Below are 27,576 nucleotides of genomic sequence, written 5' to 3' on the forward strand. Positions count from 1 at the left end.
TCCACTAAGACCTGGTTCTCCATGGAGTCCAGAGAGGGCCGGCAGGCACCAGATGAGGAGTAGCTGACCGGGAAAGCTTGGGCGGGTCGACGGAAGGTCATCTCAGCCGAGGCAATGGGCGGCTTGTGGGCATTCTTGCGGTAGCGGTGGATGCAGAAGGTGGACAGCAGCACAGACAGCAGCACAGATACGATGGAGAAGACCACAGCTGCCGTGATCACTGTGCAGCAGAGGTCATCACGCAGGGTGTCTGCGGGCGAGTAGGGGCTGTGAGAGTAGACACCCCACAAGGGGGACCCCCAATACCCAACAGAGCCACACCTGTGACAGCCAGAAGTGGCTGCTGTGACCGACTGTGAGCTGCCTGCCAACCCTCCTGACCCATGGCAGGTACTGTTCTGTATGTTTTTGCTACAAGAGACTATTATTGCCCTTTTCTGGAAGGAATGAGCATTTATAAACATCCTGCCTGAGGTCACACACCAGAGGTTGTGCACCCCTGCACCTCCCCCACCCTGGAACGTTGCACTGAAGCCAGAGGCCCAGGGGCCCGGGGGGTGGGAGAAGTTCTTCTCCTGCATTCCTAATATCTTCTGTATTTTCTTCATGTTCAATATATAGTGGAGAGGAAAGACAAGTGGCCCAGGATCTGGGCCATGCAATGACCACCCAAATGCCAGAAAAGCTCCCCATGTGTTCAGTGGGGCCCCCCTGTTCTAGAAGAAGCACCTGGAGGGTGCTGGGAGGGGGGACCCAGCTGGCCAATGCCACAGGCCCAGGAAAGGCTCTACACAGGCACAGTCTGAGGAGATGCTGAGCTATTTGGTGGAATAACTAGTTTTCCAGCCCAATCTTTATTATAGAACTTGAGGCCAGGGAATTCTTTGGTGGTCCAGCAGTTAGGACAAGGAGCTTTCACGGCTGTGGCCAAGATTCAATCCCTGGTTGGGCACCTAAGATCCCATAAGCCTTGCCAAAAAAAAATAAAAGGAACTTCGGGCCACAAGGCAGTCTTAGTAGCCTTGAGCCAGCTCCTTGTCTGCACACATGGGGGAACCAAGACCCCAGGGAAGGAGGAAGATCTCCTAGGTTTCTCTTCCTTCCTGCAATCTTCTCCCTTGCTCCCTGGAGGCTCAGGGAGGTGTGGGGATCCTGGCCAGCTGTGCCCCCACCCCCCCACCCCCAATGCACCTTGGCTATCCTCCGGCTCGCAGAAGCACTTCTTCTTCTCAGGGAAGCAGTTGCAGATACCGAAGCCAGCTTTAATCCCCCGGCGCTCCCCAGGTTCGTGCCCACCAATGATGCTGCCGCCCCCTGAGGACAGACACCACCCACTCAGCAGCCCACTCTCAGCCTCCAGGGGGACCTGGCCAGCCAGGACCACCAGACAGGATCATGAGAGGCCCCTCCCCACCTGATGTCAGCACTCTCACGCCCAGGGAGCACAGTGAGATCAGAAGTCTAGGTCACCCCAGGCAAGAGCCTCAGCATGCATGCATGTGTGCTAAGTCGTTTCAGTCAGGTCGACTCTTTGCAACACTGTGGACTGTAGCCCACCAAGCTCCTCTGTCCATGAGATTCTCCAGGCAAAAATACTGGAGTGGGTCACCAAGCCCTTCTTCAGGGGATCTTCCCAATCCAGAGATCAAACCCGCACATCTCCTACATTGGCAGGTGGGTTTCTTTACCACTAGCGCCATCTGGGAAGCCCCAGTTGCACCATGATGAGCCCCCAAACCAGCTCCCTGGCTGCAGCAGGTGAGAGGAGGAACCCACAGGCTGCCCTGGGCCCAGGTCAAGGTCCACACTTGGTTACTTTTCAGAAGCAGAAAAGGGGCAGAGGGGGCAGCTGGCAGTCAGCAAAACGGGGGACAGGGAGTCGTGCCCCATGAGTTGGCTAGAGCAACACTGGAAGGGTGTGGGTCAAGCCAGCAAGCTCTAATTTGGGGGGAGGAGCACCTTTATTAAAAAAAAATGTTAGGAAAGGGCTCAGCACTCAAAACCCAGAAGCTTGGCTGGTCTGGCTGAAATGCAGGTGAGAGTCCAAGCCCCTTTAGCTTGTTACTCCCCCAACCCATTCAGGCTCCTGCTCGCTCAGAGTCACGGTGCAGGCTCATCGGGCTACTTACGGAGGCAGTCCTGGGGGCAGATGTTGGGGTCTCTGCTCTCCACGGCGTCACAGTGGCCATCGGGGCAGGTCCTGATGCTGGGGGAGCAGGTGGAGAAGTTCCTGGTTATCCCTACAACACAGAGTGGGCAGTTATGACCACAAGGGAGCAGCTGCCCTGTTCAGACTGCAGAGCCAGGAGGGTCACACCCCAGGGCCTTCCAGGTCAACCCTGTACCCCACCCCATCCCCTGCAAGGAAGAGCAAACTGAGATCTGAGCAGAGAAGAACCACACACAGAGCCCCACCAGCAGGGCATCCCTGAGGTACAGGGCAGCCAGGATGGTGGGGGCCAGAGGAGCCAGGCAGTCCCAGAGCTGTGCCAGGCTCACATCAGAGAGGCCAGAAGAGACCAGATGAGGCTGGGACCCTCTCTAGGCTGCACTGTGGGTGGGACCCTCAGATTGGTGGGCCCAGCTGGCAGCCAGTTACTGTCCACACCCAAGGCTGCTCAGGTCCCTCCTATTTGGGTCCATGTCCCCTGGGCTGGGACCTCCTGGGTAGAGCCTCTCTGAAGACCACTTTGGATATTTTGAATTATTTTAAGGTTTGTGTTTTCATGAAGTAAAGCCAACCATAAATGACATGTCAACAGTGGAGTCTACCTTAATTCCTCCACTTCTTGGATGCACAGTAATATTACCAAGAGATCTTCGAAAAGTGTCTGTGAACTATGTGTTTAAAAACATTGGGTGAATAGGGGGAAGAGTGGGGAGAAGGGATAGTCAGGGAGTTTGGGATACACATGTATACACACTATATTTAAAATAACCAACAAGAACCTACTGTATAGCACATAACTCTGCTCAATATGCTATAAAAACCTCAACAGAAAAAGAATTCGAAAAAGAATATATACACGTATATGTATAACTGAATCACTATGCTGTACACTGGAAACTGACACAACATTGTTCATCAACTATGCTCCAATATAACATAAAAAGTTAAAAAAAAAAGAGAAGGCATTGGGTGAATATAGTGGCTCAGATAGTAAAGCGTCTGCCTGTAATGCTGGAGACCTGAGTTTGATCTCTGGCTTGGGACAGTCCCTGGAGAAGGAAATGGCTACCACTCCAGTATTCTTGTCAGAGAATTCCATGGACAGAGGAGCCTGGTGGGCTACAGTCCACAGAGTCCCAAAGAGTCAGACACGAGTGAGCGACTAACACTTTCAATTTCACATTCACAACTGCACATGTATTTATGTGTATATGGGTAGAGAAATGGATATATACATGTTAATTACCATCTGGTGTGGGCACCAATACAGAAATTCAGAATTTTAGAATAAAGTAAAAAGAAAACACACACATCTCAACTTTGGCCCCGACCTTCTCAAGTCCAGAGCGAGCTCAGTCTCAGGCACCTGTGATCCCATCGGTGATAAACAGTTGGAAGGTTCTCTGTTCCCTGCGCTCGTGACCACCCTCTCCTGGCATCAGGAGCCACGGCAGGGACCAAGCGCAGGGGAGGACTAGATGGGCAGGGGTGGGGGGTGTCACAGAGGCTGGCAGGGCCCGCATGCACAGACCCTACTCCCCCTCAGCCCCCATCACGCTCCCCGCCGCCTGGCTCTGCCCAGGGCTTACCTTTGCCATCTCCCTGTCTCCACTCGCACCTGCCCGTCAGAGAGCCCAGGCCACCGCATTCCTCACATTCAGGCTGCCTCTTGCTGACCGCGCAGGACAGGGGGCAGCCAGGCTCTTCAGGCATGTCTAGGGGTGGCAGAAAGCAGTCATGGGGGGCCAGCCTGCCATGGGCACCCATGGGTGCAGGCAGCACTGGCTGGAGTTGTCCCGAGTTGAGCCCAGAGGGGAGGCAGTCACTAAACTCTGGGGGTGCAGGGTAGTGAGGGGGCTGCTGGGGGAGGGGTGGCATCATAGTCACACAGCAGGGGCAGCTAGGGGGCTGAGTATGGAGTGGGGATGGGAGGTGGCCAGACTCATCCAGGGACACGCAGGACACCCAGTTAAACTTGAACTTCAGAGAACAGTGAATACCTGCTTTGTGTAAATATGGCCCTAATATCACAGGGACATAGGGGAGTTTGTCTTCTAATTCACTGCAAAGGCTGCACGAGATGTACTTACACCACAAAAATTGCTCGTTGTTTACCTGAAATTCACACTCAACCTGGGTCCTATATCGTACCTGGCAGCCCTAAAACAAGCGCACACGTAGGACCCGCTGACAGAGGCGATGGGCAGCAGCGGCCACCCACAATGCTATCACACTGGACTAAACTGTGTCATGCCTCCCCCATCACCCTTCCAGTGCAGCTGTGCGCTGTCTTCTCGTCTTACAGAGGAGGCTCAAGAAAGCCCACTGATCAGTGACGGGGTATAGGACAGCACCCCTCTGTAGGAATAGCCCGAGGCTCTGCCACGCCCCATCTACCCTGACCCTTCCCGCAGCCGGGCACTCACACTTCCCTTCCACGGTAACGAGCAGCAGGGCCTGCGCTTGCTGGCGGGTTGGCTTCTCGGCGGCCACCACTGTGTACTGGAGCTGGGAACACTCGGGCCGCTGCAAGGCCTCCGTGTCATTCACGAACAGGGTCCCCGAGGTGTCCTCCGCCGAGGTGACCATCCCCAGGGCGCTGCAGTTGGCGCTGGAGGGCTGCAGCCTGTACTGCACTTGGATGCCACCGAACTCCTGGCAGTTTTCCACGCAGACTTTCCCGATCTAGGCATGGGATCACGGAACCCTTAGCCAGGTGAGTGGACCACCTGGGACAGTGGCTGGAGGGGCTCCATGCCAGCTGAGTCCCAGGACAGTTTCCTACTCAGCCCAGAGATGGTGGCCCCCAATCTCCCCATGCTCCATGCCCCTGGAATCTGCAGACCCATCTGCCTGCCTGGCCTGGCCTGGCCCTGCGCAGACCGTGACACCACCCTTCATCCCTGCTCCTGGGAGCCGGAGGTGAAAAGAACACAGGTGCCGGGCTTTGGTTTAGGGACTGGCCCGCCCGGGAGGCACTTGCTGGCTTGCCCGGCTCACCCCTCACTTGCTCCCTCATTCGGGCACAGAGGCAACCTGGGTGCCTCCCACACACCTCCCTCCCCTCTGGGCACCACTAGGGTCCATCCTCAGTGTCCTGCCTGGGTCGCCTGCCTGGTCAGCCAGAGCTCAGCACCTGGGCCATAATTCACACAGCAGGGTTGCTGTCCCACCTCCAGGAACCCCTGGGAGAGAAGGGATACTTCTCCAGGGATGCCTCACGGCCGCAGTGGTCACTGGGGCCTGGACTCTCCTTTTCCCTACCTCACCACCCAAGGTGGAGTTAGGGCTGCTGGGGCCTGAGATCAGAAGCTCTGACCAGTCAAGGTCGAGGGCTGCGGGCCTGGCGGCAGTGGTGGCACAGGGCCCCCTGCCTGCAGCCACAGGCCAGGCCCTTGCTCAGCCTTGCTCAGGCCCAGGGCAGAGCCAGGCTCCACCAAGCCCACTCCTCACACCACAACAAAACTACCTCCTAGGCTCCGAGCACTTCCTTGTACAGAGCAGGTTCACTTCCACTTTCTCCTGTGATCCTCAAAATTGCCTGAGATCACCACCTTCAATTTATAATCATGAATGCTAAGGGGGGGCTGGTGAGAGACAGCAGTGTGTGTAAGGCTGGGCTGAGACTCGGGTCTCTGCACCCTCCTGAGTCCAGGCACAGTGAAAGACTTAGTGGTCAGGGGTGGGAGGTGTTTCAGAGGCTGGTGGGGCCCGCCCTCCCAGACCCCACTCCCACTCAGCCCTCATCACCCTCCCCACTGCCTGGCTCTGCTGACACACCCCTGGCAATGCCTATGCCCGCCTCAGCCCCCCTGGACACCCGTCAGGCCCCTCTGCTTTGTCACCTCTCACCAGCCTTGCCCTCTGCCTCCAGGAAAGGCCTGGCGGGGGTGGCAAGTGGGGAGCCTGGCTGTGTCCAAGGGTGGGGCTCTTCATGTGCTGGGTACTAAGTGGCTGTCAGGAGCGGAGGTGGCATGGGAACCAACCACAGAAACTGGCAAAGCCACTGTCCTAGTTAGGAGATGACCCTAAATGGGATATTCTAAAGGGCACATGGCCACAGCTATGCCATTAGGAGAATGCAGTATATTAAGTCATGCTTGCCATAATTGCAAGTAAACTTTAAGAAGTGCTTCAGAGAAACATTCTAGAAAGAATTGCACCAAAACGTTAAACACTGGCTGATATGAGGAAAAGAGATCGCTCTTATCTATCCCTTATATCCTTTTGACAAATTCTTACTACTTCCCTTTTTTTTCCTACTTCTAATCACTATTTTCTGATGACAAATGCAAAATAAGCTCTAGCAAACAGACTTGCAGGAAAGTAGGAAATAGAAGCACTTCCTGTCTTTCCTTGCAGAGGTCTCCACTAATGCCTGTGTTTGCACACTTGGAAATTTCTAGCAATGAAGACTTGGTTTTGAACATATGGAGCCACCTAAGACCAATACTTCTGCAAACTACTTTTCCCACTTCCTTCACCGGGAATGTCTTTCCAAGTCAGCATAGATTTACCTGGCACTGCTCTTTCATTAGTAAAAAATGTAAAAATGCTGAGAAGGGAGAGGGCAAAGAGGGGCCCACAAAGCCCACCAGCCCCACTCCTTTCTCCCACGGCCTTAGCCTACTTGGCTTTGTGCCTGTTGCTCCCCAGGGCCACTCTGTGTGCTCAGGGAGGTGGTGTCCCCCATGTGACCCCACCCTGGGGGTCCCTGCTCCTCCATTCCCCTCCCCAGGCTGGCAAGAGGCCAGGAGCTCACCTGGGCAAAGCGGTGGGCCCGCCGGCTCACCGAGAAGGAGTAGGCACTGGGCAGGCGCAGGCTGACGGGCAGCACGGACACATTGAAGTGGAGGAGGACGACACCCTCCCCCGGGCCCTGGAAGTCTGAGTCGTTGACCAGCACGGCCAGCTGCACAGCCCAGCTCTCCGAGATGGGGAGGCTCCGGTTGAGAACCAGCCCTGTGGGTGGAGGCACATGATGATAGGTAGGGGCCCTGCCCAGGGTGGAGACCACTGCTCCACGCTGCTGCACATCTCCCCTGCAAAGCATTCCCTGGACACATGGGCGTACGTGTGACAACAGGTACTTCTACCCGCATGGTACACAGACAACAGACCTGGCTGGAGGCACTAAGGTTGAACTATTTTAAATGTGAGTCACTGTGCTGAGCTGAGCCCAGAAGACCCTCCTCAGCTGGGAGGTAACCTCAGTGAGGTGTGTGTGTGTGTGCATGTGTATGAGAAAGATGCATGTCGGGGCAAGCACACACAGGTAAAGACCCACCACCACCACCAGCAAGGTCCCAGAAAGACCGTCCTGGCCCCTGAGAACTCCTCGCAACAGTACCAGCCTCCTATGGACCCTCAGGTTCCACAGGCCTCAAGCACCCAGGGGCTTCCGCACTCCTGAGCTGTCACCGTGTGCCAAGGCTAAGATCCCCATTCAGTGGAGAACAGAGGAGGCGAGGATCTCTGGGTGCACGTGGCATACAGAGGGAGTGTGCAGGGGCAAGGATGACATTTTCCCTTGCACAGAACAGAGGTCATCAGAGCTTGGTGAGGAAGAAGACAGGAAATAGGACTGGGTCAGGCAGAAAGGGGTAAAGGCACCAGTGATCCTGGGTTCCCCAGAAGCAGGCCTCCAAACAAGGATCCAAGCACAAGTGGCATATTTGAAAGGTGATCCTACAAAACACAGGCAGGAGAGCAGGCGAGGGAGGTGGGGAGGTTTGGCAACTTGCGAGGACACCCCATCCTGCAGGTGAGCCCTGGGGGCACGTGGTGCTTAGCCCTGAGGGTGGGCACATTTCAGAAGTCAGACAGGACAGTCATCCCAGAATCCTCCAATCTGAGGGCACAGAGCTGCTACTGGACATCAACTCCTGTTAGTGGAGAGTTGCTGGGGAGGGTCAAGGATCCCTGGACACTTGGGCACCTAGGAGGTTGCAGTGAGCCCTGGCGTGGTCAGCACAGGGTAGTGTGGTGGGGGTCCTGCCAGGGTCAGCCTTGGCCTTGGGGCAGTTCAGAGAGAAAGGACAGCCTGTAAACACCCACCAAGGTGGCCAAGGTGAGCCCAGCAGAGACAAAGGCTGGGAAGAGGGTTGGAAGGGGTGGCCACCTGGGGCTGAGAGGGCCAGGACAGGTGTCTACTTGTGCAGGGTGCTGCCCTGCCCAAGAAAAGCAGGTCGCCAGTTCCCCAGGGGGCCCTGTCAGGCCACACTGGTCCCCTCTTACTGTAGTCATGCACGGTTGCCCGCACAAAGCTGCCGTTGGCCTGGGCCAAGGTCTCATTGGGCATGTGCTCCACTCGGAAGGTCCGGAGGGCCTTGGCATCCCCAGAGAGCAGCGTGTTCGTGTACCGTCTCAGGAGCTCCCCGGAGGCTGGCACCACGTCTGCATCGAAGACACATAACGTGGCTACCACTGTGCCCTGCAGAGAATACGGGGGCCAGTCAGGGCCCTGAAAGCCAGAGCCCATAGGAGGGCACGTGCCCCGCAGGTGGATCAGGTGTGTGCGGTCAGAGCTGGCTCCAGGGACAGACTGACCAGGGTTCAAGCTGCAAGGGGCCCCCAGCCAGCCTGCTTGTCACCCTTCCTGGGCCACTGCACCTCACCTCTGCAACAGGTGCAATGGCATCTCCAGACTTCCCATGATTATGGGTTAGAACAGATGCCCTGGTGCTCTGTGGAAGACCTCATTCAGGTCCCCACAGGGCAGAGTGGGCACCCCCACTCTCCTTCCAGGAAGCTGGGCCCCGCACAGTGGAGAAGTTAGCTCAACGTCATGCAGTGACAGATGACAGAGCTGGGACCTAAGCACAGTGTCCACCAGAATGCTCTCCTACAGCTTCTTCTGTACCCCAGGCTAGATGGGGTCATGAGGGGGGTTCTGAGTAAAGCCACATGTCATCTCTGCTCTCACTCCTGGCCAGGCTCCACAGTGTTACCATGGAGCTGCTCTGCCAGGCTCATGGGACATTTCCCTACTCCATGTGCTTTCCTCTTGCCCATCCATCCACCAAACCTGCTCCCTGGGTGTCCGGAGAAGCAGCCAACCACAGCATATCCGACCCCGACCCTCCCCTTGCTCCCGCCAGCCTGCCGGCTGCAGGACAGCCCAGGGCCCAGCAGGTGGCAGTCACTCTCCGCCTGCACGGGCAAGAGGAAGGCGGGGCCCCGATGGGAGGGGCGGCGCAGGGACACCCCTGCCGGATCCACTGGCCTGTCTTCCTCCACTCCGGGGTACCCTCCCTGAACTCACTGGCCCTCCCTTGAGGGGCTGACAGCCCGAAGAAGGGAACGCCCTCCTGGCAGATGTCCTCTCCGTCTCCTTGGGGCAGTGTGCCCCGCCTCTGCAGTACCACAGTTGTGCCCCTCTAATGCGAGCCCTGATGGTTGAGTCAGAGGCTGGGCACCCTTACCCTCAACCCCACCGGCACCCCAACCCCTCCCCTCACCCGCTTCCCAGGGCAGAGGTCAGCTCGGGGCCAGCGGGGCTGGTCCTCTCTCCTCCTCAGCTGTCCTGGAAACCAACAAAACCCCAACAGACAGACTGATGGACATATGAAAGACGAATAACCACAGTGATGGTCAGCCACATGTCTGGATGGCTAGATGGACAGCTGAATAGACCGAGGAACAAATGACGAATGGAGAGACCCAGATGCCCAACAAAGAGATGACAGACACTAGAGAAGCACCAGACAAACGCATAGGCACCTCCTTCCGCTTGAACTCCACCACCGCGCTGGCACTGTCGACGCCCCCGAAGAAGGTGGGCGCAGAGTCGTCCTCGTCGTACACGGTCACAGGGAAGGGCACCATCACCTCCTCCTCGCGCATGCCCATGCGAACCGTGCACGCGGCCACCAGCTCATACTTCTCCCGCTGCTCACGGTCCAGGGCCCAGCGCGTGCTCACCTCCAGGCTGTCCGGATCGCAGCGGAAAGGCAGACTCTCACCTGAGCACCAAACAGACCAGCAACCCCAGGATGACCCTGAGCTGAGGGGAGGGTGAGCTGCCTTCCTCAGGGCCCCACAGGGAGCAGTGTGCAAGAGGAGACAGAGCTGGGGTGCATGCTGGGCCTGGGCCGTGGCCCCTCTTCAGCTTCCACAGTGGAGCACAGCCTCCAAGCACAGTTTGCAGTGGAGATTATGCTCTGAGCATCACTGTGCCTGCAGCCTGCACTGGTGCTGATAGGGAAGAGCAGGGACCAGGAGGTCTGCCTCAGGTCCTCAACCCAATCACCTAGGAGGGCACACCCCTTCACACACCCTGCCTGCCTCCTCTGTGGCGAGGGCTGGCACCAGTCACGCTGCAGGCCCAGAGATCCAGCTCCTAGCATTTGCTGGTATTTGAAAAACTGTCAGGAATTTTCTTAACTGTGGAAGCAAGACATGCTCATTTTAGAGAATGTGAGAAAAAAGCCACAATTCCACCACTTGAAAACTAACATTGGGGACATCTGGTGTAATTTCATGTTAACACACAAATATTTCTGACTGCCTGGTTTGGATCCCTGCCCTATACACCTGCAGGCTGCGTGGCCTGAGGCTGATGGTTCTGTCTCTGTTCTTCAGCTTCCTCGCCAGAAGATGAAGTGAAGTGAGAGTTGCTCAGTCGTGTCTGACTCTTTGCGACCCCATGGACTATACAGTTCATGGAATTCCCTAGGCCAGAATATTGGAGTGGGTAGTCGTTCCCTTTTCCAAGGGGGTCTTCCCAACCCAGGGATTGAACCCAGGTCTCCCGCACTGCAGGTAGATTTTCTATCAGCTGAGCCACCAGGGAAGCCCCAGAAGATGAGATGCTGTGTGTATTCATCGCCAGACACTGCTGTAAGTTCAATGACTCACTGCAACCTGGTGAGGGGAGGACCAGTAATAACAACATACTCTTCAACCCAAGCCTGTCCTGGAATTCATCCTCCAGAAAGGACCCAGAAAGGGGGAAAAGCTGAACGCTTGAAGGTCAACAGTGACCACCCCATAGCCAACCTCAGGAGGGCTGTCAACTCCACTTAGTGGAAAATCACATCAGAGCCACATATTACATGTGAACTACACATTTCCCTGTATTGCTTACGGTTACAAAAATGGCTTTTCTTTTTAAGCGAAAAAGGCAGCACACTAAACCATATGCTTTGGGGACAACTTTGTACAAAGACATCCATCCCTGTGTCAGGATAAATGAAGGGATGTGGGAGTGTGAGTGACTACTTTCCTTACACTACTGAGCGCTCCTTTAACATTATGACCATGTGTGGGTGCCATCAACCTGGTGGGAATCCAGGCTTCACTTACCAGCCATCCAGCGTAATAAGTGTCCCCTTTAAGTCCCCTTTAAACTGTCCAATGACACCTCACACAGCAGCTCAGTTGCCTTCTCTCATCTCCACTCGGATCCAGTGCCCTTCCCCTACCCCAAATCCATGTGGCTTCCCCAGGGCCATCGTGTGGTAGGACTATCTTGTGACAAGGTCCACTGTCCTTACAGTGGCTCAGGCGGAATCCTGGAACCATGCTTGGTCCCCTCGTGAATCTCTCAACACCCCACATTCAACTCCCCAGAAAATCTTGCTGGATCTTCCTGCAAAAACATGCCCAGAATCTGCCTGCTTCTTGTGGCCTAAAGGCTTTCACCCTCAGCCCCAGTCCTCATCCTCTCACTCAAGGATGTCTCCTGCCTCTTCATAGTTTTCCTGCTTCCTCCAAACCACTCGCCCCAAATCATTTCGAACACATCAGCCCGACTAACCTTTTAAAGTAAGTTATATCCTGTCAATGACACCCTCCCCCCCACCCCTGAAAACACCTTCTATGGCTCCCTAGTCCCCTCATCAGGAAGTCCTGCCCCCTCCCTTGCATTTTTCTGCCCTCAGTAGCCTCTGCCCTCCCCTCCAGCTGCACTTCCCCCTCCGCACTTTTGAATGAGCTCGCCCTGCTTGCTGGGCACCCTCCTTTACCTTGCTCCAGCCACCTGACTTAGGACAGTGGTCTCCACCACTCTGTGCCTTCTCAGCGTTACCTCCCACCTGGCCCCTTCAGAGGCCACCCGACGTCCTTCGCGCCTGTGTGGTCTCCACCTGCCCCAGGCGTGGAAGGTCCAGACAGGCAGGATTTGGGCCTGAACTTGTTCACTGTTTCATCCCTGGTCCCTAGAACCATGCCTGGCCTGTGGCCAGCATACATGAGATACACATGGGCCTCTGAATGAATGGATGGTGGGGTGGTGTAGTCAACTTGGACGGCTCATGTAGAGGAACCGCAGGGCCATGCCTGGCACTCGGCAGGCATCGAGGAAGGCTCCATGCGCCTGGCACTCACCTCCCAGGAGCCTGTAGGCCACGCTGACGTTGGGGCAGAGGAACTGCACGGGCAGCAGGCGGAACTGGTGGAAGGTGCCAGGGGGCCTGTTCTCCCGGATGCGGAAGGACAGGCCTGACTCAGGGAAGCAGAGCTCCCGGGGCTTGAGGGCGCCGCAAGCCGGGAAGGAGGCGTTGATGATGGAGAAGTACACTCGGGCACAGCCTGGCCACTGGCACTCGCCCTCACGAAGGGATGTGGGTGACAGGAAGACCCGCAGGTAGATGGTAAGCAGCGGGAAGCCGCCGTCTGCAGAGACAAGTCAGGCCCCGCCAGGGTGTCAGCCACACCCGCCCAGCTGGGACCTGAATGGGGAGAGGGCAGGAGCTCGGGGCTGGCGCAAAGCCTAGTCCTCACCAAGGCTAGCAGGGCTCTGCTGGGAACCCCGCCCTGCCCCCTACCTCCTGCTTGCCCCCTACGGCCCTGGACTTGGGATCTGGCAGCCTCAGGGCCCTATGGCTCTGCTCCCTCGTCCTGGGGGGTGCCTCACAGGTCCATCTCTCTGATTATTCCAAGTCTCAGTTCAAATACCCTTCCTCAGAGAGGTGCGCTGAACCCTGGGTCTAAGATGGAGTGCTTCCCCAAGGCAGGCTCTTGGCACCTCAGGTGACCTCCCTTCCCTCCCTCACCCACTACCCCAACCACTTTCTTTCTTTTCTCACTTTTAAAAACACTACAGGGGTGGAATTGGGTGGGAGGGGGGAGAGAGGTTCAAGAGGGAGGGGACATATGTATACCTATGGCTGATTCATTGTGATGTATGGCAGAAGCCAACACAATACTGTAATTATCCCTCAATTAAAAATAAATAAAACACTTATTCTATTCTATTTTTGCCAGTGTTGCTGCTTGTGGGATCTTAGTTCCCTGACCAGGGACTGAACCCAAGACCTCAACAATGAAACCTCAGAGTCCTAACCACGGGACCCCCAGGGAATTCCATGCCACCCCTGCAGAGACACAGACTTCCCCAGCACCTAGAGAGGGGATTTCTGGCAAATTCCATCATGGAGGCACCATAGCAACCCCCGTCCAACCCATCTGGATCTCAGCTGGGGCGGGGGCTCTTCCTGGGCCTTCTATCTTAGCTCTAGGTAAGTGTCCCCCCGCTACATCTACTCCTCCCATATTCATCAGTTCTCTGCTTCTTATTAGCCTGTCCTCTGTTGCTCCAGTCCCCTGCTGTGGTTAATAATTCTCCATATAAACTTTCTCTGTTCTAATTACTGTGATTTCTCTCCTGACTAGAGCTGGCAGGTGCATGAGGCTGCTCTCCAATCACAAACAGAACAGGCCTCCTATGAAACTCAGACCCTTGGCAAATTTCACTCTGGCAGTACTGTTCACAGCAGAGTGTCTGCCTCTCAGCACTCACAGGAGCTCAGAGCTGGCGTGAGGGTCCAGGGAGGCCATGTCTATAGAGCAAGAGGTGGGGTTGTGATCACCATTTGGTGCCACAAGGCAGAACTCTGCTCCACAAACAACCTCCTCCCAGTACCAGGGTCACACGTGGCCTTCACTCCAGCTTGGACCCCTGCTCTGAGAAGCCGTCCAGGCCTTCCTCCTGCTCCACTTTCCTCCCCGGCACCAGGCCCCAGTCCTCACCAGGTGCCAAGAGCAGCCTGCTGCTGATGGTAAGGTGGGTTTTCCATGCAAACAGCTGCTTCTCCACCAAGTTCCAGATCATCCACTAAATCAAGATCTTGGGATGTCTCTAGCCTTTCTTAACTCTTCTCTCACAACCCCACATCTCTGTTAATCCAACTGGAAGACATTTGGAGCCAGCATGGAGAGAGCCCCTCAAGTCCTCCACATAAGTTCTCCAAAATCCCAACAGCCTCAGGAGGCCTGAGGGTCATCAGTGGTCCTCAAGCTCATCCTGGCTCCCTCACGGGCTGGACAAAGAGGACAGGCCAGCCCCATCTCACTTGCTCCACTCTTACACAGCAGGAGTCGTAGGAGCTGTGTGATGGGCTCTAAGGAAGGACCAGGTGAGGGCGGGGCGGGGTGGGTAATGAGGCATGTGGGGGTGGGGTCAGGGCCGCCCCCTTACTGAGGATGTTGAGCTTCTCCCAGGAGCTGTGGTCCAGGCTCTGGTTAAGGTAGAGAAGCCCCGTGTCCTCCTGGATGCGGACCCAGTTGTTCTCGTGCAGCCGCGTGTGGTAGGCGCTGTAGAGGTGCTGGCCCAGGCGGAAGCTGGGCATCTCCTCTGGCACGTCCTGCAGGGCATGGACATAGAGCAGGGGCGTGCCGGCTGGCTGGTCCACGTATAGCTTCTCCCAGTAAGCGTCCCTGGAGAAGTAGAGTCCCAGCGGGGCTGTGGGAGGCAGGGAAACACGTGAGGGAAGGAGGGACTGAGGGACGACCACGGTGCAGAGCCCAGCAGCCCTCCCAGGCAGATCACCTTTCCCAGCGGCCTAACTTCACATTTTAGTAATAGCTTCCTTGTGGGCCAAAAAAGAAAACTTCACTAATTTAAAATTCTGATCTAAGTAGGTCTTTCTCATCTGTATTCCTAAGAACATCAACACACAGTTATCTGTATAGCTAAACACTAGCTGCAAATACACTGCTTTAAAACAGAAAGAGGAGGAAGTGAGGAAGCATAAACAGTTGCAATATCATCCTCGATTACCTGAGATAGATAAGCATGTAAACCACTCGGCTTTCACCCAAGCTTCTGAGCAAATCACCTGGAGCCAGAGTTTTGAAGTGTACAAGACGCTGCCAGAAAAGCAGAGCAGGCAGGGAAGATGAACTAGAGCACTTTATAAGTAACAACATTCGTGCATGCTAAGTCGCTTCAGTCGTGTCCAACTCTTTGTAACCCTATGCACTATAGCCCTCCACTCTCCTCTGTCCTTGGAATTCTCCAGACAAGAATACTGGAGTGGGTTGCCATGCCCTCCTCTAAGAGATCTTACTGACTCAAGGATTGAACCTGCATCACTTACACCTCCTGCATTGGCAGGTGGGTTCTTTACCACTAGTTCCACCTGGGAAGCCCCTGTAAGTAACAAAATCTTCATCTAAAGTCAAACATGCTCCTACCATAGTACCGAAAAATTCCACTCCATTTATCTGAGAAAAATGAAAACATATGTCCGTCAAGTGACTTGTTCACAAATGCTGGGGTTATTCACAGAGCCAAGAACTGGGAAGAACCCAGATGTGTTCCAGCAGGTTATCAGATAACAAACCCCAGTCCATCACACCATGGAACCCTATGCAGTTAGGATGGGGCACAAACTATTGATACACACGACAGCCTGGACACATCTAATAGACATCCTGCCAAGTGGAAGCAGAAGCACAAAAGAATCACATGGCACCGTTCCAGACTGATTTTAGGTGACAGAAATCAAACTGGGTACCAGCTGGGGGTAGGGGAGGTAATAGACTGGAAAAGCAGGGGGCATATTCTGGGAAACATACATGTTTCATATTCTGATGGGGTGTGGGTCACACAGGGACATCCATTTGTCAACAACATACAGCCAAGATTTGTGCATTTCAACGTATGTAATTGTGGCCTAAATTTATCACTGAGAGGCTATGGGTAGAGCTGTAAATGCCATGAGGAAGAGGGATGCTGACCATGGCCACGCTGGGTGAACCAATGGGGCACTCATCCTACTACTCTCTTGACTTGGTGTATGTTCAACATTTTGCATCATAAACAGTTATTTTTAAATAGTAAGAAGTTTTAAAAAGATGGATAAATGGGCAGGTGATGCTTTAAAAAAAAACTGAAAACCTGCCAATATTCTCTACAAAGCATAAAAAAATACTAACACACAAAGCAAACATGAGAAACATTGTACTTGTGTGTAAGCGATTTCTCTTTTCAATCAATTTGTTTCCACCTACATTCTGCTTCTCTTGCAGCCACCAAGGTGAGTGGTTGGTCCGCTCCACACCAGTGGAAAACACCCTGGGGCTGCCTGGGTCCTTGAAGACACACTTGTGTGTGGGAAACAATCAAGAGCCAACTGGAGTCAGGTGAGGAGAACTGGTGAAGACCTTTTGGATCCCAAAGTGGTGAAACAGAAGAAAACTGGAAGGTTGCCAGCACTGTGCCAGGCTTCCCAAGGATGACTTCAAAGGCAACCCGGCTGGGAATGCCAACTTGAAGTGTGCATTGATTGGGTCCCACCCACCCAGTGTGGGTGCTGCCCTGCCAAACAGGCTGGACCACGGAGCCAGCAGGAGAGGGAGGGAACAGGAAGAGAAACAGAGGGAGAGAGAGGGAAGGAGGGAAAAGACAAATGGGGCTAAGGACAAAGGTAAGTAAGGCGGAGAGGATGGAGGGGAGAGATGCTCTGGCCAGTAGTCAAAGGCTACTGCACACCCGGCACTAAAGACAGAGATGGAAGGAGGGGGCTGCAGGTACGGAGCTGACTTATTAGACCTTCGGAAAACTGCTCCCTAGGAGTGCTGTCCCTGGAGTGGGACCCAGAATCACTGGGTCTCTGCAGGTGAGGTACTGGGAAGGGCAGCTGAACTCCAAGGAGCTGGCCCTGTGCCCAAGTCAGGCTCTGCGTGTGACCTTCCTGCCCTGCCACCTCTTGGGGGAAGGGATCCACCCAGAGCATCATGCTGCCTGCCATCCAAGGGGGTGGCAGCTCCAGGAGCCCTAGGAAGAAGTCACTCTGGGGAACTCTGGGGAGGGAGCACTGAGACCTGACTTCCCTTGCCGGGGGTCTCACTGGTAGAGACCACGACAGGAGCCACCCACACATGGCTGGATGCCACCCTCCTGTCCCACAGCCTCCCAACTGGCCACGAGGACATGGGCTGCCTCTCAGATACACTCAGAGTGTTCATTTCTTTGGGATTTAGTAGCCAACCCTAGCAGGGATGGCTGGCAGCTTAGAGAACTGTGTCAGCCCCAAATGGCCTCAAGACTGGCCTTGATGCTTCTGTGAAAAGGCAGCCAATGGCACTAGCTCGGAGCAGGCCTTTTGCAAGCTGGGCAGAGTGACAGGCCACAGCTGACAGATCCTCCTGCACAGCTAGGATGCACTCCACTGGCTCACGCTTCCTGAGAAGTACACAGTTCGGGGTCCCAAAGAGGACCCTACAGCACTGCTCATCACTGCTCTTGTGACAAAGGCAGGAGGGTCTCTGTGGTGTTTCCTCAGCCAACGAGAGGGAAGGGGCAGCTGCTCCCCACCTGTAGTGCACTGAAGCCCCACTGCACTGCCTGGCAGAGTAATAAACCTGGGTCTGCACTCCTCACAGAAATCAGAAGGGCTCCGAGCCCACGGTGGCCCCCTGTCCTGCCCCAGTAAGGCCGGGTCTGGGAAGGCAGATTCAAAGTGGGGGTCAACACCAGACACAGCCCTGCTGCCCCAAAACAAGTGCCTGATTCATAAGCAGCAGCCCAGCTTCCTTTCCCTCCAACACTCCATGAAGGTTGCAAGTCAAAGAGTCTAGGGGGAGCTCTGGGGTGGGCTGTGGGGGGCTGGGGAAGGAGCGCAGAAGCTGATGCTCACAGCCCTGCGGACAGCAAGAGGAGTGGCTTGCTTTTCCCTCCACTGCCACCTTCTCCAGAGGACCTGGCCCACCGCATTCACCCACCCCGCCTCTCAAAGGTGCAGAGTGGGGTGAGCACGGCCAGGTGGACTCACACAGCATGAGGCCAGGCCCCGTGGCACATGGTGACCCTGCATTTTCTTCGCAGCCCCAGATGGAGCTGCTGATGGGATCACTGCTTTGCAAACAAGACACCTGGGCAGGACAGAAAGAAAGTTGTTTGTATGCTCGAGGGCACATGTGCAGCCAGCCAGGGGATTGGGATTTGGAGGGCTGTCTTTCCAGCAGCATAGCCCTCACCGGCCTGCTCAACCCCATGTCACATGGTCCAGAACCCACGGTTACTGTGCCCACCCTCCACCCCCACCCCAAGTCCTGAGCGGTGACCGCAAGTCAGGGACGCTGGCCTGCAGTAGAAAGCAGCCCCGGAGGGTGCACCATCTTTTGGGAAGGTTGACTTTCTGGCCACAAAGAGAATGAGAGATTTCCCAGTGGCTTGACAGGGTGGTGACCTGGTGGCAGTCCAGGCTTGTGACACCATGCTGGATGGGAAGGGGGCTCTGTGCTGCCAGCCTCCTTCTCATCCTGGCAGAAAGGTGAGCGCCAACCACTAGCGATCTGAGATGCTGCCTTCAGGGCCCCAACCCCAGAGCTGCAGGAGACTCAGTTGGTGGGGAGGGGGGAAGCCCAGGGTGGGTGTGGGTGGGTCCCCCAGATGGCACACAGCCAAGGGCAGCCTGTGTCTGCCAGCCTGCCTGGCCACCAGCTCTCCTTGGTGTGCCAGAGCTCTCTGTGGAGAAGTGAGGTCTGCATTCTGGTCTCCGGAGTACTGTCTAGGATGGTGTGGGACGCCTGCACCCACATCAGCAGAATATCGCGACTTTTGCCTTCTTATTCTCTCAGGATATAATCGCTGTGGCCTTGGTCAGCTGTGCAAGAACTGGCAGCCCTAGGAGCCACCCATGGGGGGTAGGGCTTGCAGATCGGTCTTCTAAGTGGGGGCGAGATGCTCACTCCACCTACCAGGTAGTGAGGAGCAGATCCAGAATAGGGCTCCTCCCCTGGGGCCCCCTTGAGCACATGTACATTCAATGGTCCAGGGGCTGGGAGGTGCCTTGAGCTCCAGGGAGCCCCCACCTCCGAGCTGGTCCAGTCACCACCACACAGACTTCACGTGCAGGATGAGAGCACTACCTGCTCTCATCTCTGAGCCAGGTCCTACAGGATCCATGTGGGGCCTGGTCTGTTGCTGCCAAAAGTGATTTGTGGGTTGGGCGATGATTGTGAACAGAAACAGTCTTAAATGCACTTAAAACGCTTCCCAGGTGGTCCCTACTCAGGGCATGGCCGCCTTAATGCTCCTCCTTGTCACAGACACGTTTAGATGGAAAAACACGTGGTCCAAGGTAGGGAACGAGGGTGTGGGTGCAGGGCTGGCCTCAGGGGGGTGTAGCCTGGGGAGACCACAGTTCCCCATACTTGGTTTAATGCTCTCCTGTCATTGTCCTAAAATAATTCATAATTCTAGAACAATCTGCATTCTATGGTGGGCCCTACAGATGATGGGGCCAACCCCAGAGGGTGAAGGAGAAGAGCCCAGAAAGGGCCATCAGAGGTGTCCAGTTTCCTGGGGCTGTGCAGCCTTTGTAAAGTTCTAGCCTCCTCTGGGCCTCATTTTCTCTGACTGTGAACAAGAGAAGGGCAGGCTGGGGAGAGGAGGAGCTGGTATAGGCCTCACCTTTGCACAGGTACACGCGGTATGAAGTTCACACTTCTGATTTATAATCACTGGGCAAACCTCTTCACTGCCCCATTAAATAGGTAAGAACATGGAGGCTGGGAGGTGAGAAGACTTCCCATGGTCAAACAGCTGGAGGGTGGGCATCTTGGGGTTTGGACGATGACTAACAAAGCGGCGATGGGACTCAGGAGCAAGGCAGATGCTGGCCCCACCAGGAAGCCCCAGGCCCTGCCAGCTGACCACCCCTCCCTGCTGGCACCGTTTTGCCAGGAAGGGCTTTTTGACCAACCTCTGATGAGAGTCTCCCCTGGAACTTGGGGCAGGTCGACACAGCAGGACTTGTAAAACCTGCCCCACCCACACCTTCCACCCCGAATGCTGCTGGGTGACAGGGTCCTCCCCCAACACCTAGTCCCACGTTTCTGCCTCGACAGGTGTTGCCAGCACCATGTGGGGTTCTGGCCCCTCAAGTTGCCCTGGCATCACACCAGAGGGTGAGGAGCTGGGCTTTGCTCTCACAGGAGTGGGGATGGGTCCCACACTGCTCATGACATACCTGCCAAAGGCCCTGGTTGCTGCTCGCATTTGCAGAGACCCCAGGCCCCCTTCATGGCCTGTGTGTGTATATGCATGAATGTGTATGCACAGGTATGCAGCAGATGGAAACAGAGACAGGCACGTGGGCCCAAGGCCCCATATCCTCCCACCCTGCCCCACCCCTGCAGGAGAAGATGTGCAACTAACACTCAGTGGGGACAGCAGGCAGTCCTGTTCCAAGGAGGGCCTCCTCCAGCATCTTTACAAGCAGAGCCACCAGGCATGGATAGTCTCATTTGGCACACGCAGTCACCAGCATTTTTGTATCCTGGAAAGGCAGTCTTCAATGCTCCACACCTGGCTGGATGTGTCATTTACTCACATTTGTATGCAGAGAGAAGCAGGCCCAAGTTTCTACTTCACTTTCACTCATTCAACTGTCCACAAGCTCAGCCCTGTGTGAACACTCACACATGAACACTGGTCATACTCGTACACATTCTCAGACCCACACAGAAGCTGTGAGTGCCCTCCTGTGCGGTGGAGGACCACGCAGGTGGACGAGGGTTTCTGGTTGTCATCCCTCACTTCTGCAGCACATTGTGGGGACATCCTGCATGCTCTGCCTCAGTCCATGCCAAATGCACGCAGCCCCTTGGCTCCAACGTAGCCCACGCCCTTGCCCCGCGATCACCTCCCATAGCCCCCAGATGCACCCATCACCAGCCTTTGTGCACCAGCCTCAGCTCCCCCGTGTACTGGAGGGTCACCTCCCGCTGGCCCCCGAGGCTGCAGACCAGTCCTGGCCCCTGCAACCCAGCCAACTTCTCAATATGCAGTGAGCTGTGACCCCACTCTGGGGAGGGAGCCCCTTCCCCAAGCTCCTGCCCTCTGCCTCAGGGTGGCCCACAGCTCTCTTACACTCATCACTGCCGATCAACTCTTATGTTAACCTCCTCTGGTCCAGTCGCTGTGTGGGTGTCTCTGGATTGGACCCAGACTGATACACACATCTCTCTTACACTTAGCATGTCACATGCACATTCTCTCACACTGTTGCAGACCCACCCCCACCTCCCCCATCTTCTTGCTCATTTAGTGAGACATACTGAGCCTACCCAGCCCTAACTGCAGGCTCACCTCACCAGTGCCCCCTGGTCAGCCCTGGCCATGAGAGGCCATGCACAACTCCCCTGAGGTTCCTTTGACCTCCTTGCTACCCTCGACCGAGGATGTGCTGCCAGTCTGACCATACCAACCCAGATCCAGGCAGGTGCTTCCTAACTGGGCACCCTTGACTAGAGTGAGTGGCAGTCACCGTGGTCATCCCACACGAGGCCCCAGACAACCAATGTCCTAGGACTGCAATGTAAAAGCCAGAATTTGGGGCTCTCAAGAAAAAAACACATGGCAAGATGGTCTGATCTAAGAACTGAGTGGGGTGATAATAGTGCCCACATGTGTGTGCAAGGCAGTACCTTCCCGCAGAATCCACTCACCAGGCAGCCCTGCTCCTGCCTGTGACGAGCACCAGATCCTGCAGATGACAGCTTTATTATGGCCCAGCACAATCTCCTTAACAGACGGTGGTTTCCTAATGCCATCACTTCTGCAGGAACAGGAAGCAGACCTCATGGACTCCTCCCCAGGGGCTGCCCCTCTCCCTGAGGGCCAGCTGTCCCTGTGGAGGGTCCCCCTAGCCCCACCGCCCAGACAGCAACTTTTGGCACCATTATCCTCTCCTCGTCCACCCCATGCCCCTCCTCTCATATCCTGTTCACATTTTCTCTTTATTCTAGTTGAATATTTGACATGTACAAGCAGTATATTTTGCAGAACATTTATGTCAAAATAGTGTTCTGCAACAGACACTCATGAACCTGTGGCCAACTTAACTGGACGTTTAGCAACAGTGCTGCCCCTCCCACACGCCCCTTCCACCTCATACACTCACAGAAACATGAATCTGGGTCTTTGTTTCCCTTGCCCCTCTTTTTAAAACACTTTTACCTTATTCTTGAAAGGCACTTCTGCTGGGCAGAGAATTCTGTGTGTGTGAGTGCTCAGTCATGTCCAACTCTTTTGTGACCCCATGGACTGTAGCCTGCCAGGCTCCTCTGTCCATGGAATTTTCCAGGCAAGAATATCTGGAGGGAGTTGCCATTTTCTCCTCCAGGGGATTTTCCTGACCCAGGGATTGAATCTGCATCTCCTGCATTGGCAAGCAGACCCTTTATCAACTGCGCCAACTGGGAAGCCCACTTGGGAAGCCCTGAGACTTCTACAGGACAGTTATTCTGTCCTTCAAAAGCGTGATTCTGCTGTCCTGCTTCTGAGAGCTCTGTACTCGTTCTAATGATTCCCTTCTTGGTTCTCTCTTCTCTCTGGTTGCTTCAGGACCTCCTGTGTTTGGTGCTTTCCTATTTCATTCTGATGAGCCAGCCTGCTCACCCCCATGTGGGTTTCCTCCGTCTCAGCTTATCTTCTAGGTGTTCTCTCCAGAGCGTCCTTAAGCAAATGGCAGCCAGTCCCACAGCTCGAATGGCTGCCTCTGGGCCAAGGAATGCCACGTTCACCAGCCCTGACCTCCACCCAAGTACCAGAGACATCCGTACCAACTCGCTCCATCCTCTCCCTCATCTCAGTTCAGCTTAGAGGACCACCTAGCCTCCCTGAGCCCACTCTTTTTTTTTTTTGGCTGTACTGGATCTTAGTTGTGGCATGCAAGATTTAAGTTCCTGGACCAGGACTGAAGCCAGGCCCCCTGCTTTGGGAGCACAGAGTCTTAGTCACTGGACCACCAGGGAAGTCCCTCCTTGAGACCACTCTTGACCCCATAGGCCACTTGCCCCAGAGCAGCCAGGGTCAGTCAGATCATGTGACAATCTATCTGAAACAACAAACTAGTGAGTGAAACAACAAATGAATCCAGGAAGGAACAAACTAATACATAAATGGTTTTAAGCACAGAGTGGCAGGGGGAAGGTGGGCGGGAGGTTAACAGCTGGGCACATTTGGAAAACAGTGAGACTTTGGGATAGGAGAGGGGGCAGGGTATCAGAGAGATGGGTGATATCACCTTGGTCAAGACCCCCTGGCTTGGTCTGACAGGCACAGGGAGCCACAGGTGGGTGGCCAGTGGCAGGATGAGTGCAATGGAGCCTCACGGATGCCCCTCCCCACCCCATGAGGCTCACGTGGGGCACACAGCACTCTCTAGTGCACGACCTGCCTGGGTGAGGCCAGAGTTGGCATTGAGCAAAGAAACCCTGAGGACACCTAAGAACAAAATCACTGACCACGGCTCAGGAAATGATGGCCTGGTAACTGAGGAACACTGCCAACTGGGAGACATTAGGCAGAATGACATACACATGCACACACACACATGTGCACTCTCAGGCAGGGTCACCCTGTAGGATGCTCCACACACCCCACGATCTCCATTTTTTGTCCCAGATGGAGGCTGGTTTTGCAAGGGATTGTAATGTAATTTTGGCTTTTTAGGAAAAAAGCACAGGTCAGGAGAACCAGTGCCTATGAGCGCAGAGAGGGCCCTGCAGGCCAGCCCCACTTTGGCCATAAATGGGGCTGATGGTATGCTCAGTACCTCCTGTGTGTGGCCATAAAACCATCACCACCATCACCACCATTACCCAACCACAATCACCACCCCCAGCTACACCATTACCACTACCATGATCACCACTCTCCCCACAAGCACCATCACCTTCACCCCCCTCACCTACACAGCATCACCACCACCATCACTAACTTCACCTGAACTCCAGCCCCCCACTATATTATCATCCCCACACCCTAACCACTACTGACACCATCACCACCCTCCCCACAACCATCACCTCACACCTTCACCCACCAGCTTCACCACTACTGCTGACCATGCCTACACCATCACCACCCACCATCACTCCACCCTCCAACCATCGCCACCATCATCACTCTGCTAGGCATCCAGAGGCTTCCAAATGAAGCAGCTTTGCCAGGTTTGACCCACATAAGATGTGGGAAGAAAGCTGGACTGGAAAGACCCACAAAGCCAGCCCGGGCCTGTCCTGTTCACTGCTGCATTCCCAGAACCTTGCCTGATGCCTGGCACAGAGCAGGCGAGAAGGGAAGGCCTGGGTGGCCCTTTGAGAGCCAGCCACCTCTGTTCACGGGTCCTGGGCTCAGCTTAGATGTCACAAGCCAGTGCCTCCTTGCAGGGAATATGACAGCTTGCCCCAGTCCTCATGCTGGGAACTGAAGCCTCTCTACAAAATCATCAAGAAAACTCTGGCCTGTGCAGGTGTACCCAAAGCTGGACAGCTAAGTGCATACATGGGTGGTGAATACAAGCCAGGGCTAGCTACTTTACTTGGTGCCCAGTGAGGACACTAGTCACCATGAGAGCAGCCTCAATTCCAGTCTTAAATTCCCTCTTCCCAAATGCAGCCAGGAGCCCTCAGTGGACAGCCTGTGTGCCACTGTGGCCACAAGGCTGAGTGGCCTTCCTGGCCCGGACTGGGCACACAACAAAGGCCAGCTGGCACAAAGGCCTGGCACACAAGGAGGAGTGAGCAGCCACCCTGGCACACCCTGGATGCCCGGGGCTCTCCATGCTCCTGAGGATTCTGTCTAGCGCCGAGCCCAGGCACCTGCCTGCCTGTCTGGTCAGGGGCTTCACACATAGCCCAGCTCTGCAGACCTTCCCTCCATCATCCCTTCAGACTGAGCCTCATCGTGTGGTCCACAGTGGGCAGGGCAGGCGATCACATGCAGGGGTACTGTGTCTCCCCACACACCTGTCTGTGTGGGCCCTGCCTGGACAGGGTGGCTGGTGGCCTGGAGAGAGGAGGAGAGACCTGAGGACCAGGCCTTGCCTCAGAGGCACCACAGACCTGTACGTACAGGTACCTTCCTCCACACGTGAAAAGCTCTGACTTGCCCACCTTACCCGAGCTCTTACTGTAGACCTCAGTCTCCCCGCCTGTTTCCCAATTCTGAGAAGGAGAATTCACTTCTTGCTCTCAGAATGGAACTGTAACCAGGCCTAGGTCTCCTGACAACCCCCTCCTCTGCCGTGCCATCTACGTAGTCCTCTGCTGATGGGCAGGAAGGGGTCAGGGTGTGGCTGAAGTTTGGGGTAGTGAGGTGTGCAGACGAGATCTGCAGCCCAGCTGCATGGAGCCAGCAGCCCAAATTCCTCCCTTGTGCCCAGGCCCCAACCTTCTGCTCCCAGAGGCCTGAGGGCCAGGCTGCACCCAGCAGGCACCCGTGGCCACCACCCACGTCCCCACCCGCCCAGACCAGCTGCAACAGCCTCGCTCAGATGATGGACACTCATGCCCAAATGTGATTTCCCAGCTGCTGCTGAGTTAATCACCAGCCTCACTAGCAGTTCCTTCTGGCTTCTATGCAAAGGAAACTGCCAATTAGGTTACAATTAATTTCTTTACCCAGGGCAAAGCCTGACTGGAAAAAGACTGGCCACCCAAGTGGCCTGATGATGACTGTTCTGCAGGTCACCAGGCTCCCTTGGCTCTGGGGTTCCTGCGCTCTGTGGCCCCAGCCAACGGCAGGTGTGTCAGCCCCGGCCTGGTCAGGTCAGCCCTGGCGACCGGTCAGGACATCCCAGGCTTTGACTCTGGTGCTGCTGCCCAGCAACTGTCCCCCTCACACCCAGCAGGGCACTATGACTCAGATCTCAACAAATCTGTCACCTCGTTGGACCTCCTTGAACAGCCATGGTCCTGCCCCTTTCTGCCCCTCCCCCCAGCACCGGTTTCGCCCAGCCCAGGTTTACCATTAACCAGCAAGGGCTTCCCCAAAGGTTCATCAGGTAAAGAATCTGCCTGCGATGCAGGAGACACAGGTTCGATCCTTGGCTCGGGAAGATCCCCTGGAGGAGGAAATGGCAACCCACTCCAGTATTCTTGCCTGGAGAATCCCATGGACAGAGGAGCCTGATGGGCTACAGTCTATGGCGTTGCAAAGAGTTGGATTTGACTAAGCACGAGTGAGACTTCTTTATTGGGTTGGCCAAAAAGGTCGTTTGAGTTTTTAAAGCACGATATTACAAAAAAACCCAAACTAACTTTTTGGCAAGTAAATGCATTCTTCCTGAGAAGCTTTGTTCCAAATGCTTCACGTGCATCACCCTACTAATGGACAGGACAACTGCCAGAGGTAAGGACAACTTCTGGTTCCTGTCTTAGAGCAAGGAAACCAAGGCAGAGAGAGGCTACCTTGCCCAAGGCTGTACAGAGTGAGTGAGCCAGGACTTAAGGGTTCTACTCTTAGGTATGCGTGGCCACCAGGCTCCTCTGCTCGGTGACGGCTGTGCACACACATGTGGAAAAGCCAGGGCACCATGACCTGGGACTCCAGGCCACCCATCCACCTGCTTGCTGACCAGGTGGAAAATGCAACCTAAATAATCCTCCATAGTCTTCTTCAGCCTCCTCAAAAATGCAGGTGCCCTTAAAAGTCTCCTCGTGGAAATTTGCTCTTTCATATCTCACTGAAACAGAGCAAAAGCCCAGGAAGACGTGACCAGGGGGGAGTTTGCTCAGCCAGCGCTGTCCAACAGGGATGGACATGGTCAAGGCTGCTGAGTGTGCAGGTACCTGGGGATGCTAGGGGCCTGATGTGCCCATGCCCCCTGGACACAGGACTGAGCCTTGAGGGGTCCTTTTCTTTGCCGCTGTTAGATCCTACTATTCGATACCTGGGTCGGGAAGATCCCCTGGAGGAGGAAGTGGCAACCCACGCCAGTACTCTTGCCTGGAGAATCCCATGGACAGAGGAGCCTGGAGGGCTAGAGTCCCTGTGGTTGCAAAGAGTAGGATACAACTGAGCATGTGTGCGTGCACACGTGCACATGCATGCACGTACACACACACATTTCACCTTCAGAAGTGAGTCTAGATACAAAGGAGAGATTTAAGCATGACTCGTGAAAGCAGAGAGACAAGTGCAGAGCCAGGCCCCGGCCACGCTCCTTCTCTGTCTTGCTGCATGGCCCGCTCAGTGCTCAGCCTCCCTGCGTCTGTTCCCAGCTGTGAACAGGGACAGGGACCCTCCCTGGAAGGACTGCTGGGACCAAGCGCCTACTGGTGGGAGCCAGAGCCACTTCTCCTCTTTTCTCCCTCTCTTTTTTTTTTTTTTTTGCAAAGAACATGTGGTTTATTAAAGAGAGCTTGTCGTCAGCAGCATTTAT

The 27,576-nt window shown here is 55.2% G+C and overlaps 1 protein-coding gene across 1 annotated transcript in view; it reads right to left on the bottom strand.

Annotated features, from left to right (window-relative positions):
* Positions 1 to 5: 5 nt before the first annotated feature.
* Positions 6 to 27,576, bottom strand: part of LOC122691331 (proto-oncogene tyrosine-protein kinase receptor Ret-like) — a gene marked incomplete at its 3' end in the record, with an annotated part of 37,501 nt that continues 9,930 nt past the window's right edge. Inside the window, exons 2-11 of the mRNA XM_043897941.1 lie at positions 14,592 to 14,855; positions 12,500 to 12,787; positions 9,893 to 10,134; positions 8,408 to 8,603; positions 6,933 to 7,132; positions 4,597 to 4,855; positions 3,760 to 3,885; positions 2,130 to 2,240; positions 1,192 to 1,314; positions 6 to 250 (exon numbers count right to left, since the gene is read on the bottom strand). Coding sequence (XP_043753876.1) covers positions 6 to 250; positions 1,192 to 1,314; positions 2,130 to 2,240; positions 3,760 to 3,885; positions 4,597 to 4,855; positions 6,933 to 7,132; positions 8,408 to 8,603; positions 9,893 to 10,134; positions 12,500 to 12,787; positions 14,592 to 14,855 — 2,054 coding nt within the window. The remainder of the gene's footprint in view (positions 251 to 1,191; positions 1,315 to 2,129; positions 2,241 to 3,759; positions 3,886 to 4,596; positions 4,856 to 6,932; positions 7,133 to 8,407; positions 8,604 to 9,892; positions 10,135 to 12,499; positions 12,788 to 14,591; positions 14,856 to 27,576) is intronic.

Source organism: Cervus elaphus, unplaced genomic scaffold (genome assembly GCF_910594005.1).
Source record: "Cervus elaphus unplaced genomic scaffold, mCerEla1.1, whole genome shotgun sequence".
Lineage (NCBI taxonomy): Eukaryota > Metazoa > Chordata > Mammalia > Artiodactyla > Cervidae > Cervus > Cervus elaphus.